The 14,706-nt window shown below is 44.7% G+C and overlaps 1 protein-coding gene across 4 annotated transcripts in view; it reads left to right on the top strand.

Moving 5' to 3' along the window:
* ulk2 (unc-51 like autophagy activating kinase 2) overlaps positions 1 to 14,706 on the top strand; it is a 40,833-nt gene that overhangs the window by 21,725 nt on the left and 4,402 nt on the right. For all 4 annotated transcript variants that reach the window (XM_076075417.1, XM_076075416.1, XM_076075418.1 and 1 more), the window contains 14 exons: positions 1,996 to 2,164; positions 3,682 to 3,739; positions 7,031 to 7,180; positions 9,993 to 10,138; positions 10,243 to 10,323; positions 10,912 to 11,180; positions 11,273 to 11,451; positions 12,029 to 12,138; positions 12,383 to 12,520; positions 12,657 to 12,898; positions 13,034 to 13,212; positions 13,341 to 13,459; positions 13,592 to 13,749; positions 13,939 to 14,074. In XM_076075417.1, the coding sequence (XP_075931532.1) occupies positions 1,996 to 2,164; positions 3,682 to 3,739; positions 7,031 to 7,180; positions 9,993 to 10,138; positions 10,243 to 10,323; positions 10,912 to 11,180; positions 11,273 to 11,451; positions 12,029 to 12,138; positions 12,383 to 12,520; positions 12,657 to 12,898; positions 13,034 to 13,212; positions 13,341 to 13,459; positions 13,592 to 13,749; positions 13,939 to 14,074 (2,134 nt within the window). The remainder of the gene's footprint in view (positions 1 to 1,995; positions 2,165 to 3,681; positions 3,740 to 7,030; positions 7,181 to 9,992; positions 10,139 to 10,242; positions 10,324 to 10,911; positions 11,181 to 11,272; positions 11,452 to 12,028; positions 12,139 to 12,382; positions 12,521 to 12,656; positions 12,899 to 13,033; positions 13,213 to 13,340; positions 13,460 to 13,591; positions 13,750 to 13,938; positions 14,075 to 14,706) is intronic.

Genomic DNA, 14,706 nt, shown 5'->3' with positions numbered 1-14,706 from the left:
CCCGGCGGTTTGGGCCTATAGCAGCATATCTAAGGGCTGGTCCAAGGCAAACCTGAGCCAGCCCCAACTATAAACCTGAGTCGGGCCCCAACTATAAACCTGAGTCGGGCCCCAACTATAAACCTGAGTCGGGCCCCAACTATAAACCTGAGTCGGGCCCCAACTATAAACCTGAGTCGGGCCCCAACTATAAACCTGAGTCGGGCCCCAACTATAAACCTGAGTCGGGCCCCAACTATAAACCTGAGTCGGGCCCCAACTATAAACCTGAGTCGGGCCCCAACTATAAACCTGAGTCGGGCCCCAACTATAAACCTGAGTCGGGCCCCAACTATAAACCTGAGTCGGGCCCCAACTATAAACCTGAGTCGGGCCCCAACTATAAGCCGGCTATAAATTCTATGCTTGATTTTATTAATATGATCTCTTTTCCTTGTTTTTGTTAGTACACGAGCTGCAGCATTCTGAATCAACTGGAGAGTCTAAAGAGACTCATCAGAACAGGCTGATAATAAGGAATTGCAGTGATCTAGTCTAAAAGTAACAAAAACATGGATGTGCCTGCTTTTACAAAGGTGACAAAAGGCAGTCCTTGAAGTTTGTTTTATGTGTATATTCTGATCAAAGATAACGGCGAGATCCTTTGGTGTTGTCTTTTGGTGTTCGTGGTGTTGGATGCAATGTTATCTAGAGTAACTATATCCTTATATAACTATTAGTATAAGTCAGTGGCGGGCCGTGCATTTTATACCTGGGCCTTCAGTGCTGTCCTACTACAGTTGAATTACCTCCTAATAACCTCATTATGACACATCAATCCAGCAAACCTGCAGCGGATCCACGCATTCCACCACACAAGAGCACGAGCCATTCAAATATTATTCATAAAAACGACACATTACTGCAGATGTAAAACAACAAACGCAGTTTGTCACTTACTGAATGCTGTTCACTTAAAGACAACTCCATCCTCCTTTCTTTGTTAGAGTTTAATCCCACGTACATCGTTTCAGTTCCAGTAAGAAGTCCTTCTCGATTCATGGACGCCAGTGACAGTCGAGCCTCCCCAGTTGTATTTCGCTGGTCTGCTGCGGCAGGTTCGCAGCGGGGCCGGGATCCCACCTCCGCCGGGGCGCCCGCCGGGGCGCCCGCCAGGCCGCGGTTGTGGAGCTGTTTCCCTGTGAACGTGTTCGTTAAGTTGTAGATCCACTCGAGTCTCCAAAAGTTTTCAAAAGCAGCGTAGCTTGTGTCCTGCCGTGCTATGGCGTCCTCAGGTTAATCAATATATATACTTGGATATCAGCTGCATGGCAATAAAGGTTTATGGCGTGCTCTGATAATATTGCCTAAAGGAAGCATATATAAGGGGAATATAACTGGTCCAAGCACACAACCTTGTTGAACTCCGTGACAAACTTTGGTGTGCATGGAGGATTCATCGTTTACATACAGACTGGGATTGATCTGATAAACAGGACTCCAGCTTCACGGTGTTCCTTCAATGGCAATTAAAGGTTCCAGTCTCTGTAACAGGATGTGATGGTCAACCTTACGAGACAAGAACAGAGACTAGTCCTTTGTCTGATGCAATCAGAAGGTCATTAGTCATTTTCACCAGTGCTGTCTCTGTGCTATGATGCTTTCTAAATCCTGACTGAAAATCCTCAAATAAACTATTGTTATGTAGAAAGTCACACAACTGATTTGCGACTGGTTTCTCAAAGATCTTAGAGCGGAAGGGAAGGTTAGAGATCGGTCTATAGTTAGTCCACACCTCTGGATCAAGAGTGGGCTTCTTAAGAAGAGGTTTAACTACAGCTACTTTGAAGGACGGTGGTACGTGGCCTGTTAGTAAAGACAGATTGAAGATCTCTAGTAAAGTGGTGCTAACTAAAGGTAGAACTTCTTTAAGCAGTCTTGTCTGGGTGGGGTCTAAGAGACATGGCTTAGATGTAGAAATTGATGAAGTCTGTGTGTCTGTCTATGAACTCCCAGTCTCTCCCGGACATGCAGACACTAGCAGAAGATGGTCTGTCATCCCCTCCGCTCGGTCCGCCCAACTTCCTGCAGCTGTCCAAAGAGTCTGCAGGAAGCACCAGCAGTAAGAACTCGTCCTGTGACACTGATGACTTTGTCCTGGTGCCTCACCTCTCGACTGACAGCTGTAAGTGCCAACACACATACTGTACTCTGCTGTATTTCCCTTAAATTCACTCAGGTGTAACTCACCGGATTATTTGAGAGGGAGATCAACTCTTGGGCTTAATTCATTTCTTTTGTAGAAAATGCAGAAATATTACCTTTAGGGCTAGGCAGTGAATTTAATCAGGATATTTTTTTCAAAACTGTTGATTTTGATGCATTAGGGCTTTACAATTAATCTAATGTTAATCGTGATCAGAACTTTTGCTTCCCATAATTAAATGAAAATGATCAACTGCCATATTGACACTTAAAACGCGTGCTCCGCTCCGTTTTGGCTTCACTTTTGGGGGCTTACATGCTGCTGCTTGGGCACCGTTAAGCAGCAGCATGTGAAAATCGTTCCTGAATGTTGCAGTTCCGAGTAGAAGAGTAATTTAATTCAATTCAATTTATTTTGTATAGCGCAAAATCACAAACCACAAATTTGCCTCAGAGGGCTATTTTTACTCGTTTTTAACAGAGAGCAGACGTGCAAAACATAAATCCATGCAATTCATTGAAGAAGAATCTTATTTTAAGTCTTATTTTGTCTGTATTGTTTATTATCAGGAATGTAGCACAACGGGAAAGTGAAATCACACAGTGCTTTGTTGATCTAATCTTGGCTTAAAAGGTTTAGGTACACTTTTATGTTGCCTCTAGAAGAGGTCTTGTGAATGAGGACCAGTCTTATTTTAATGCAAAGACACATTAGCAGGAATGTAGCACACCATGGAAGCTTATTTAAATGTGAAAGTGCAATAAAAAGTATTTTGTCCCTAAAATCAATGAATAATCGTTATACATTTTTGTGATCTCATTATCAATCAAAATAATCTTGATAATCATTTTGTCCATAATCGAGCAGCCCTATGATGCATACAGTATTACAACATGAATCGGTCACAATTTCGGTTTCATGTCGTGCTTTATATAATGTTACGGTTGCTGTGACGGTAAAAATGTTGCTTACTTTCCCATTTCAAAGAAGGTTTCCTCTGAGGGAGTGCTTTGTGCCTCCCCTAACAGCACATCAACTTCTCATGTGGTGTGTTTAGCAAACTCAACCAACCCTTTTGTGCCTATATTGCCAAGTAGGATGTCCGTCTTAAAATACTTTAATATGATTGGTTAAAAATAGTTTTGTTTCTGTATTTTGATTGGTTGTCATGTTGCCAAGTTTCGCACACATGCTCACACAAACTCACATAGCACATGTCTCCAAATCCACAGCAGGTAAATTAGACAGCTGCTAACCATTTAATGCTGTAACTGTAGACATCAGTGCACAAGCACACTTGACTGGTAAAATGTCTATCATGTTCTACACTTGCACACACACGCATCCACCTGCTAGTCCTCCCATTGAAACAATGAATAAAAAGTGTCACCTCAGCAGGCAGTTATTAATTCAGTATTAATTGCTGTTGGTTTATACATCAGTAAAGCCTGTTGCACCTTCATTATTCTCTTCTTTGCCTCTCTCTCCCTCCTCAGATGACCAGCCAATGGGAGCAGGTCGTCGGCCGTCCAGTGAGTTCCTCATGTGTGGAGGGTGAGTCCGATGCTATAAACCAGAAAGCTCTGGACATTGTTCAGAAATACAAACATCGTCTCTCATAATATACTTGACAAACAGCACGGCTCATAATGACCCCAAGGTAAAGGTTCTAGAAAGACAAATGAAAACTATACAGGAACCTTCAGTCAATGATCAATAAAGCCATGGGAGGCATACACGATGACTGCAAATAGTATTAAAGTGTAGTCGACAAATATATCTTTTTGTCGTGTTGTATTCATGTGTTCTGAGTTTAATGCGTGCTGGATGGGTGCATTCCGCTGCTGCATAACCAATCGCTCTACTGAGGACAAATATAGTCAATGATTGACTGATGGATTGGTTGATCTTGTGAAATGCATTTAATTGCTTTCTTGCCGAGAGTTAGTCGGATAGCTTAGCTTAGCTTAGCATAGGACTGGAAACGGGGAAACTGCTAGTCTGGCTCTGTCCAAAGGTAACAAAACCTGCCTACCAACAGCTCTAAACTGAAACAAGTATCAGAACGTTGAGGTTTTATGAGATTATGTGTTTTATCGTCATCTTGCTGTGTGTGATTAGCAAAAAAAAAGTTGCTAGCTTTGATTGTTTATTTTGGTCATAAACTGGTATTTTCTACAATTGCAAAAGTCATCAAAGGGGTCTGTAAAGCCTCTGAGAATGCTGCAGATAGTGTGTTATTGTTTACATGTGCCGCTGGGTCACTAACTAATCAGACACAGTTCATGGAGGATGAACTAGATGTTGACAAGAGTCAGAGTAAAGAATAGACTGGCTGTCCAATGGACGTGTGACATGTTGCTGTGAGTCAGATTCCATTTCACACAGCCTGGAGTGTGTGTGTGTCGGGTCACATCATCTATACTTCAGGCGTTTTTATGTCAGCGAGGCCTCCTCTGTTTCTTCATTTTACTAATACTTTCTCTCTCTGGCCACCAGCAAAACACCCTCCTCTCAGCTTGACACACTTCTAGATATTACACACACACTCTGTGTCCTTTTGTCCCAAGTGAATTCTTCTGCCCACCTCCTAATCTGCACGATGAGTAAGTTATGAATCAGACGCTGAGCCAAACAACAAGGTGGTGCTGTGCTAAATAAAGCACCTGACCCACTCAGGGCTGTGCTAAGAATAGACTCACACACTCCCCAAATGTTGCCCGCAATAACAAAAACGTGAGTTTAAGTGAGCCTCAGCTGTGTATTGAAAGATCAAAACATGCTCACATGTACTGCAACCACATTCTGCTCTCAACATGACAGCATGTACGGACCTTTCTGTTTCAGGGACGTTTGGGTTCTTAACTTTCTTATTAAATGATGCAGTCTGCTTATAAAACAACGACGTGGAGGCTCCGTAGTCTGTACCGAAAATACAAACTTCTTCTTTCAGCCTAGACAAAGCCAGCGCTTCCCAGATCTACTCACTCTATTCTTACATTCACAGTAAAAGCCCTAGACATATACATTTTGCAGGCAAGTATTTAACATTTTAATGTTGTTTTTTTGTCATGCCGCCAGCTTACAAAGGTCTTTTAGATTGAAATTGAAGTTTTAAATACATATATATTTCCCCCCTAAAACTCCTGCTATTGTCTATCACTCTTTGTTCCCCCTCCCTTTGTTAATCACCAGTGAAAAGCCTCAAGCAGAACTGTTGTCTTCCCTCTCTGTTCCCTTTTTAAATGCATCCAATACGTTTTGTCTTTGTTGTTGTTCTGTCTAATCCTCCTCTAACCATTAGCACATTATGTGCTTTCAACGTCTTCCTCCATAGCAATAACTCTTTACTGCTTACAACAATTAGTTAACCATTGACACGGGAAGAACCAATTTCTTTCTCCACTACAGGAGTTGATCCTTCCAGTTCAGTTACAGCAGCCACGTTCTCAAGGAGCTCCTGGATCACAGCCTTGTTTATCCTCTGATTGATTGGAGTTGAGGAAGAAATGCTAAATGGACTTGCATGTGTATAGCGCCTTTCTAGTCTTCTGACCAGTCAATGCACTGTCATCATTCACACCCTTTCATACACTGATGGCAGAGCCTACCATGCAAGGGGCCATCAGGACCCCAAACTGATTCACATTCACGCACATTCATACACCGATGGCACAACCTTTGGCCTGGAGGACTGGAGGATGTGACCGGATCGAACCGCTGATCTTCCGATTGGCAGACAACCCGCTTTATCTCTGAGCCAAAGAGGAAGACCACCAGTGTGTGGGCTTGGGAACTTGGGAACTTGAGAAGATGGAGAGAAGAGCAGAATGTCTGGAGAGAGATGATCATTGTAAATAAAGCAAGGAAATATTATTCAAAAGAGGCCGGAATTGTTAAATCTGAATATAGTGGAGAGGCAACTGAAATTCAGATCCAGTCTCTCTCCTCTTTCCACTCTTGCCTCTTTTAAAAATCAGCTGTTCACAGACCTACAAATTGTCTGTCTTTCTTTTAACGAGGAAACAACCGCGCACATTCTTCTCCATGTTAAACCTTGGCTGGGATCAATAAAGCTTTTAGCAAGCTGGTGAAAAATAGAAAGCCTCACTGGATCAAATGTCTTCTTGATCGGTGTTAAGTGTGTGGAGAAGGACAGAACGTGGTCAGGTTTACATCCCAGAATCTAACAAAGCAACTTCTCTCTGGTTCTTTGTCTGGGCTAGTCTTTGCCTCACGTGTCCTCCCCCTCTAGGCCCTCCCAGGCTTCACATCATTACATAATACTGGTTTCCAACTGTTGACACCCTCTAACGGCTATTTCCACCACTTCTCCCTTGTTTTGCATTCAATATGTAAGCAAGGCCCTCTGTGGGTGACTCGGTCATGACTCTTTGTTTGAGAACATTTTGTCTCCTCTGGAATAACAAAAGAATGCAAATGAGCTGTGCACTTCCCCTCCTGTGCATGTGCCATTTCCCGGCCCCGCCTCTAGCCCTGCCCTCAGCAGAGCGATCCGTCAGCTGATTGGTGCTGCTTTTGTGTTTACATGGAAGCCTCACCCCCTATTTCTTTTTAACAACTCATGATCTGCCAGGCTAAACTTAAGTTCCTTAACCTGCCTCCACACTGAAGTAAACAGAGGACATGAGGCTGTAGAAACAAAGCCTCTATATTTTAGAGTTGTCCTCCTTGAAGTTCTACTTATTACACAAGCAATAGCCTTGAGGAGGTTTATATTATTATGGGTTTTGACACCCCTGAAGATGTCCTGCAGATATGGAACCAGCAGCAGCCTCGAGCAGACCGGCTAACCGCCCTCTTCTCCCTGCTCTTCCCCTCCAGGCAGCCGCAACCCACCCCGGGACAGGCCCCCATGGTGTCCCCACGGGCTGAGACCACCCCCATCCCCGTTCCCACCCAGATTCGCAACTACCAGCGCATCAAGCAGAACCTCTCCAGCAGCCCGACAACCATGCTGTACAGCTCCCCCAGGTAAGAGCTGTCTCTGCTGGGTCTGAGAGGGACAGGAGGGCCGTGGTCCTGGATTATCCTTGTTAGTTTTTACAGGGTTTATACACATTTTTACCGATACATTTCCAAGTCTTTTCCGTGCCTTTGAGGCAAGTCTTCATGATTATATATTCTCTGAAACGTTTGTGTGTACATGAAAGAATGAATAAAAGGTCGGAGTCTGAAGTCACCCAAGGCAGAGAACAACGCAACAAGTGACGTAACTGAGCTGTCCGACCTTTTATTTCTGTTTTTTGTCATGAAGATTTTTTATTTATTCTCCACAAACATGCTGCAATATTATAGCACCAGAAAACAGAAACAAAAACAGGACAGTGTCGTAGACACTGCACCCCACATGACATTAATGCTGTAGAAAAGAATTCATAGAGCTTTTCCACTACTCACAGCTTTGAATAAGACAATGCTTTTTAAGTCTGACTGGAATCCAATAATATCTATTAATAACTTTATAATGCAGACATTTGCTGTTACTATCCCTTAGTGGCCAACCCATGCTATTGACAATATTCTCCCAGACCTCTTGTGTAAGATCAGTGTCCAGGTCCCTTTGTCATATCCTCAGACTCTCACTCTCACCATGAAGAGCATTTGCTGTCATGTTATGAAATACAGAGGGTGATTGTATTAAGTTGTATTAACCTTTACAGTACGCTGTCATCCTGTCCTGTATCGTAACCCATGGACTGTACTTGGAGGTATTTCCAAAGGTCCCCATTATCCATTAAGCTATATCAATCTTTTAGACCTTGATAGGAGAAGAACACTCCCTCCCCAAATAGATCAGCAAGTGGCTAAACCCTTCGTGTGCCATGCCTTAGATATAGTTTTCTTTCCTACAGGAGGAAATCCTGTGATTAAGAGTGCAGCATTTCCCCAAACATGTACCCTTGTTTGTACTGAGGCAGTCCAAAGATTTTACGGATATTGTTCCAAAACTCCCGGAGAAATGGATTGATATTCCATTTGGGAGGGCCATCTCTCTGCTTATTACACTATAGTTGAACCAATACAGATTTTTCTCAGTAGATCTCAACTTAACCACATTTACTCTTATTATCTAGGTATTTGTGATTCTAATTCCCATGACTTTTCTAAAACCTCTCCAGGCCTGAACATTGCTATTATTTTTCATGACTGTAAGAACCCTGTGATTAGTAATGAAACACTTGGAATGGGCACTCGCTTGTTGACATCAACTTGTGACTAATGTTTTACTCACCATTGGGAGTAAACTTTATGGCTATGTAATGAAAACGCAGGCTGTTATTACATCAGCCATAATGTTTCACTGAAATTACATCAGATACAGCATGTGCCTGCTTGAGCGTGTAGCTTTTCAACCTGTTGCTGGGAGGGTTTGTTGGTGGTTTTATGTGAAGACAAAGCAGATAGGAGGGCAGAGGAAGAAAGAAGAGTGGCACCGTGTTCCACAGGGAGATTAGTTCTGTTGTTGCTATAGAGTGCTGCAGGAATAAGTCCTAAAACCTGGAAGTGAGTCAGCATTTTAGCCTTCCAGTTCCCTCGTCTCGAAGTCATTGGGGTTTTGGTTAGATGCCTGAAATAAGCTATGTGGATAAGGTATTTGCATAATGTTTTTGGAGTAGCAGCTTGTTGACCTGGAAGTTAGATGGTGGAGGATCCACTCCCCGCTAGCTATGCGTCTTTGTCCAGCTGTCCTACTCTCCAGCCGTCCTGTCTCGTCAATCTGTTTAGGGAGGATTAGAGCTCTGACACTCTGTCCTTTTGACCTATTAGAGGCCCTTCTTAATTTGTTAGTATTCTTTTATTCTCACTTTAGGGAGCAAGAATTTGGCAAGTAGAATTCCTTCATATACTGTATGGATCTTTATTTTGCTTTATTTTAGAAATAACACCCTGCAACTAGATACTAAGATAGAAGGAAGTGGAGTAATTTGTGTTGAGCTCCGAGTATGATATCTTAATATGAGCTAGCACCTAAAGCAAGAGTTGGCCTTTGTGCACCTGCAAATCCAGCACAGTTTACTGGACACATTAAGGTGATGGCTGGTAGTCCTTTAAATTGTAAAGCAAATCAAACAGTGTCATTTTAACAGTTAATTCTTTCAGGTGCAGCATCTTCCTAAGGCAATTGACACCGTAGTAGACTTCAATAAAAACTAAAACCAAAATGGCGACGACCAGAACGTCGAATTCGAATCTTCGAAACAGTAGTCTGAAAAAACAATCACACAATGACGTCACAATGGGTGACGTCACGTTGACTGCGTCCACTTCTTATATCGCGTATATGGGATACACACAATGTGTTGTGGTGAGAAACACTGAATGTAAACATAACCCTTGTTTGATGTCAAGAAAACTCCACAGGGCATTTCATTAAAAACCGTACCTCGTGCAGTTGTATCATGTCGTATCATTTGATTTGCGATTCACAGACTTCAGATTATGTATATTGTGTATCTCAGTAATTACATGAGGTCCCCACAAACTCCAGCACATGCCTTGTTTCAGTGTGACTCAAATCTGTGGTCTGGGAGAATTGGCTGACATGAGCCAAAGGGAGAGGAAAGAGGTCACACGAGAGACATTATTTGAATACCTGAATCCTAGAGGAAGCCAAGTATTGTATCAATGTCTTTAACTTCACTCTTTGGATTGGTTCAGTGCTGATTGAGACAGAGCATTTTCCTCATGGCTCTGAAAGCTGAATGAATTTTACTTGAGCTTGGGATAGTCTATGCAATTACTTTTACTTATGTTTTTTGTGATGCGTGGTTGTGTTGTCTAGGTCTGGCACTGTGAGGCGTTCCAACACTAGTCCCATGGGGTTTCCCAAGGTGGGGTCGGCGTCCCCCAGCTCTGCAGACGTCCCTCAGACAGTAGGCAGGCGTCTCTCTACCGGCAGCTCTCGGCCCTACTCCCCCTCACCTCTTGGTAAGGACATGTCCAGACGTGGCTCCCAGCACACCAGCTTTTTAATAACACGTTCCAGACATGAGTTTGATTCGCAATGCGAATAACTGTGTTTTTGTTTGCAGTGGGCACCATCCCTGAGCAGCTGGGTCACTGCTGCTGTCACCTGCAGAACCACGAGCCTCGCAGCCGCAGCTCCTCAGGAGGTCAGTTCACTTCAGCTGTCCTCTCCAAAGCCTGGTCCCCTGGTCAACCCTAACTGTGCCAACTTGTTCACTTAGATTCAATTTATGGTCCTGTAGGAAACGTGGGTTATTGAAATAGCACATGTTAATTAGTTAACACTAAAACATGAAGCATAAATTGGAAATTGTATCATATGGATGAATATTTTGTATGATAAAAACATGTTGTGAATTTTGGAAGTGATTCCATCTAAGCTATCTTTTCAGTACGTTTTGACTTTTCAATGCTCTGAAAAAAAAGCAGTGCAGCATTCGAATGTTGATTTTAGAATTCCAATTATAAATGAAGCTTCAGACTCTTTGGTACAGCCCTACTTCCTGCAGCATTTATTTAAATCCAATGCAGAATAAATCTAGAGCTGAAGACAGCCTTCAGCTGAGAGACAATTGAGACATGAAGTTATGTGTCCTCTGACCTGCCAGAGAGAATGCACAAACCCACGTTGTCCATGAACAATCTGAATCAACACTATACATTACATGCTAATTATAGTACTATATAGTATACAGCCTTTTAACTTGAAATTGACTCTAATCCGGCCCCTCTAGGTTCCCCCGTCCCCTCTTCTCAGCTCCTTGGGCCTCGGCTCCAGAGCGCCCCCACCCTGACCGAGTTCTACCAGACCAGGCAGAAACTCCACAAGCAGTTATCGGACCCTGTGCAGCCTTCCGCCTCCTCCTCCTGCAGTCATTTCCCTCAGCTCGGTCGACCAGCCAGCCTCGGCTCCTCCCCCACCAAGCTCCTGGGCACCTCCCCCCGCACATCCGACTGGCTGCAGAAGTCGCCGCTGCCTACGATCATTGGCTCCCCGACTAAGGTGAGTGCAGATGTTATTAAGTGTGTAGATGATCCAAATTAACTAAAATGTCAGCTGTTAAAGTTTCCCTGTTTAATGTTTCTTCCATTCAGACCATTTCGGCACCATTCAAGATCCCCAAAACGCAGGCGTCCTGTAACTTGATGGCACTGGCGGACAGCCCCGTGCCCACCAAGACGCTGGCAGATGCCCGGGATATCTGTGCCCACCACTGCAGCCCGTACCTCACTGGACGCCCAGCTGCCCCTGAGGCCAGTAGGACCTTTGGCAGGTAGGCCTCCCTGAAACAAATGCGTCTTCTGTCTGTTCGCTTCGCTTGTTCCCTACTTCTCTTTTGCACCCACCTCAGCTTCCACCGTAATCAATGTTACACTGATAAATGAATGTCCATTGACCTGGATGATCAGGTCTGGTCATTATGGTTCATCGCCAATATAATGGACATGATGCTATTCAGTTTTTATATGAAGTAGCTATTGTACAATTGATCAGTAGTACACCTATTGACTGACTACAAGAGTCCTGACTTACTTGCTTCTTTATGTATTTTGCTGGGTTAAATGTCAGTAGCCAGTTCCACACTGGCTCAATTTAGTCTCAGATGCATTTATACGCACACAAAACACATTTCTGGGTCTGTACTTTCCTGGCATAGAAATAGAAATACATTTGTGTTATGTCAATCATGTCGTGTATATTTACATGCATGTAGTGGAAAGGGCTCTAGCTTGGCGCACCGCTTTGTGTTACTTTGATCCACCCCCGTCTATCCTATACCATATGACGTCACTCTGTCTGCTGTTTGACGTTGCTCTGACATTATCGTTGCTCTGTGCTATTCCCTGCAGGTCTGTGAGCACAGGTCGTCTGTCTGAGCAGCAAATCAGAATAACTCTGGGTGGACAGGCCTATCAGGGCAGCACTGACAGCTTGAACACAGAGCGACCCATGGACACAGGTAGGCTACACTGCTGCTCACACAATGTGTTTACCACAGGTTCCCCTATTTCAGTCACTTAGTCAACATAAGAAATTACTCATGTCTGTATTCTTCAATATGAAAAATTCTGTATCAACATAAAGTCTGAGGAATGATTCTGTTATTTCATACAGCGTACTTTTTTTTATAACTAAGATGCCTCATTTAATCTACACCAGTGTATGACAGAGAATGAAAACAATTAAATGTCCTCTTCCCAAAGCCCCTGCGGGTCCCAGCGGGCTGATTCACGGTGGGTCAGCGAGTCCTCGTACTGTCCTTTTCACCGTGGGTTCACCGCCTAACAGCTGCACTCCTCCTACCTGCAGCCACCTGGGCACACGGCCACGCACCATCTCAGGTGAGGGCCCTTCCCTAGCTGAGCTAGTGTGCAAGCAAATAAGCTATTAACAGTTGGAAGCAGGACGGCGGTGAGGTATTTGTTAGTAGCACTGATCTCATGATCCTCCGCCTTCTCCTCCCTGTCCTTGTCTCAGTGGGCTCTAACAGTTCGGCCGGCTCCCTGTGCTCCACCAGCGGTCGGGTCTATGTTGGTTCTCCTCCCGGCATGGCCCTGTGTTCCTCTCCTCCAGGAGGTTTTGGGGGCGGGCAGGCTGTTCCTGGGACTGAGGGGGCACCCAGCAGCCTGCGCTATGTTCCCTATGGGACCTCCCCTCCCAGCTTGGAGGGATTCATCACATTCGAAGCGCCAGAGCTGCCTGAGGAGACCCTCATGGAGGTGAGGGAGTGTGGTGTCTATTTCTCATTATTTAACAGGGAAATGGATCTGTCAGACAACTTCATGACTCACTGGTATACTCTTTTAATATTTATCTTGTTGTTGTGTTTTACGTTTAATTTTTGTCCGGTCCAGCGCGAGCATACAGATACCCTGATGCACCTACGGATGATGCTTTCGTTCACTGACTGCGTCCTGGAGATGGCGGCAGTGCGAGCTGGAGGGACGGAGCTTGGCGTGTCGGCCGCCTCACTCTACCCGCCCCAGGACAGTGTGGTTGTGGACCAGATCAGCCAGCTCAGCAAAGAGTGGGGGTAAGGAATGGCTTAAGTCTAGTTTGACCCTCCGATAATCTCCCTAATGTGGTGTAGTGTGAGGAGGCCCTTTGTTCAGTGGTGTTGCTGCAGTATTTTATATACTCTGGTTGTGCTGCCCCCTACAGGCAGGTGGAGCAGCTGGTGCTGTACATGAAGGCAGCTCAGCTCCTGGCTTCTTCTCTCCATATGGCCAAGGCTCAGATTAAATCAGCCAAACTCAATCCCTCCACTGCTGTCAAACAGGGTAAGGACATTTAATTTCCCATTACTTGACTTAACCTGTGACCAGTGCGTTAAACTGGAACCTGTGAGCGAGGAACCTTCAAATACACGTTTATGCAAAAACTATTTATTCCCTCTCTGTGTCTTCTCTCAGTGGTGAAGAGTTTGAATGAGCGTTACAAAAGCTGCATATCCCTCTGCCGCCGGCTGACTGACAAACTCAACCACTTCTTCTCCGATAAGCAGCGCTTTGTAGACGAAATCAACAGCGTCACAGCAGAGAAGCTCATCTACAATCATGCTGTGGAGATTGTGAGTATCAGACACACAGTACAGAAATAACTAACAGTCTTCAGTGGTTACAGAGACAAAATGATTGTAGTCTGGTAATGATTCTTGTACTTTCCACTAGGTTTTTTTCAAGCGGTATGTTCAGTAAAGTGCAGCGCTAATCTATGCTAGTCAGCCTAATGTGATGCTGTCTGTGTATTTGTGCGTCAGGTTCAGTCAGCAGCTCTGGATGAGATGTTCAAGCAGACAGAAGATATAGCCTACCGCTACAGCAAGGCCGCCATGCTGCTGGACGGCCTGTCCAAGATCCTACAGGACCCTACTGACATTGAGAACGTGGTCAAGTGTGAGTACAAACTCTTGAGAGAGACACACACACACACATGCCCAGTCCTACACAATAGGCCTCATGCAGGAACCACTCGCATGAACAGATTGGGTCTTAAAGGGACAGTGTGTAGGATTTGGTGGCATCTCGTGATGTGGATGCAGATTGCAACCAACTGAATACCCCCCCCTCCCCCTCACTCCTCCCTTTCAAAGACTTCATTAACGTGAGCCGCCGAGTTGAAAACTGGTAACGCTGTTCGGCTCGCTCAGAGGCCATCCTTACCATAATAGCATTACTTAAGTGCAAGGGAAGTCAGACGGCTGCTGGCAGTACCACGCTTTGCACTCTGCGGCTCACTTTACCACAGTTTCATGATTGTGTTGGAGAACTACGGTGGCCTTCAGGTAGCGTGAAAACAGGCCCTCACTAGAGCCAGTGTTTGGTTTGTCAGTTCTAACAAAAGCGCCGCCCTCCATCACACTGTATAGGTAATACTCTCCTCCAATCACAAGCACGCGTTCGCCCACTGAAACTGGATTCCTCAGGATGGAGAGTCTCAGGAAGACGTTATCCCGGCGTGCCACCCGTGGTCACCTGCTCCCAAAGTCAGCCTGCTGGTCAGAGAGACTGTTCAGCAGTCATTTGCT

The sequence above is a fragment of the Anarhichas minor genome, unplaced genomic scaffold, assembly GCF_050575085.1.
Source record: "Anarhichas minor isolate MPS153535 unplaced genomic scaffold, ASM5057508v1 ptg000052l, whole genome shotgun sequence".
NCBI classification, from domain to species: domain Eukaryota; kingdom Metazoa; phylum Chordata; class Actinopteri; order Perciformes; family Anarhichadidae; genus Anarhichas; species Anarhichas minor.
The sequence above is the reverse complement of the archived record's forward strand: the minus strand, read 5'-3'. Positions and strand labels throughout refer to the sequence as shown.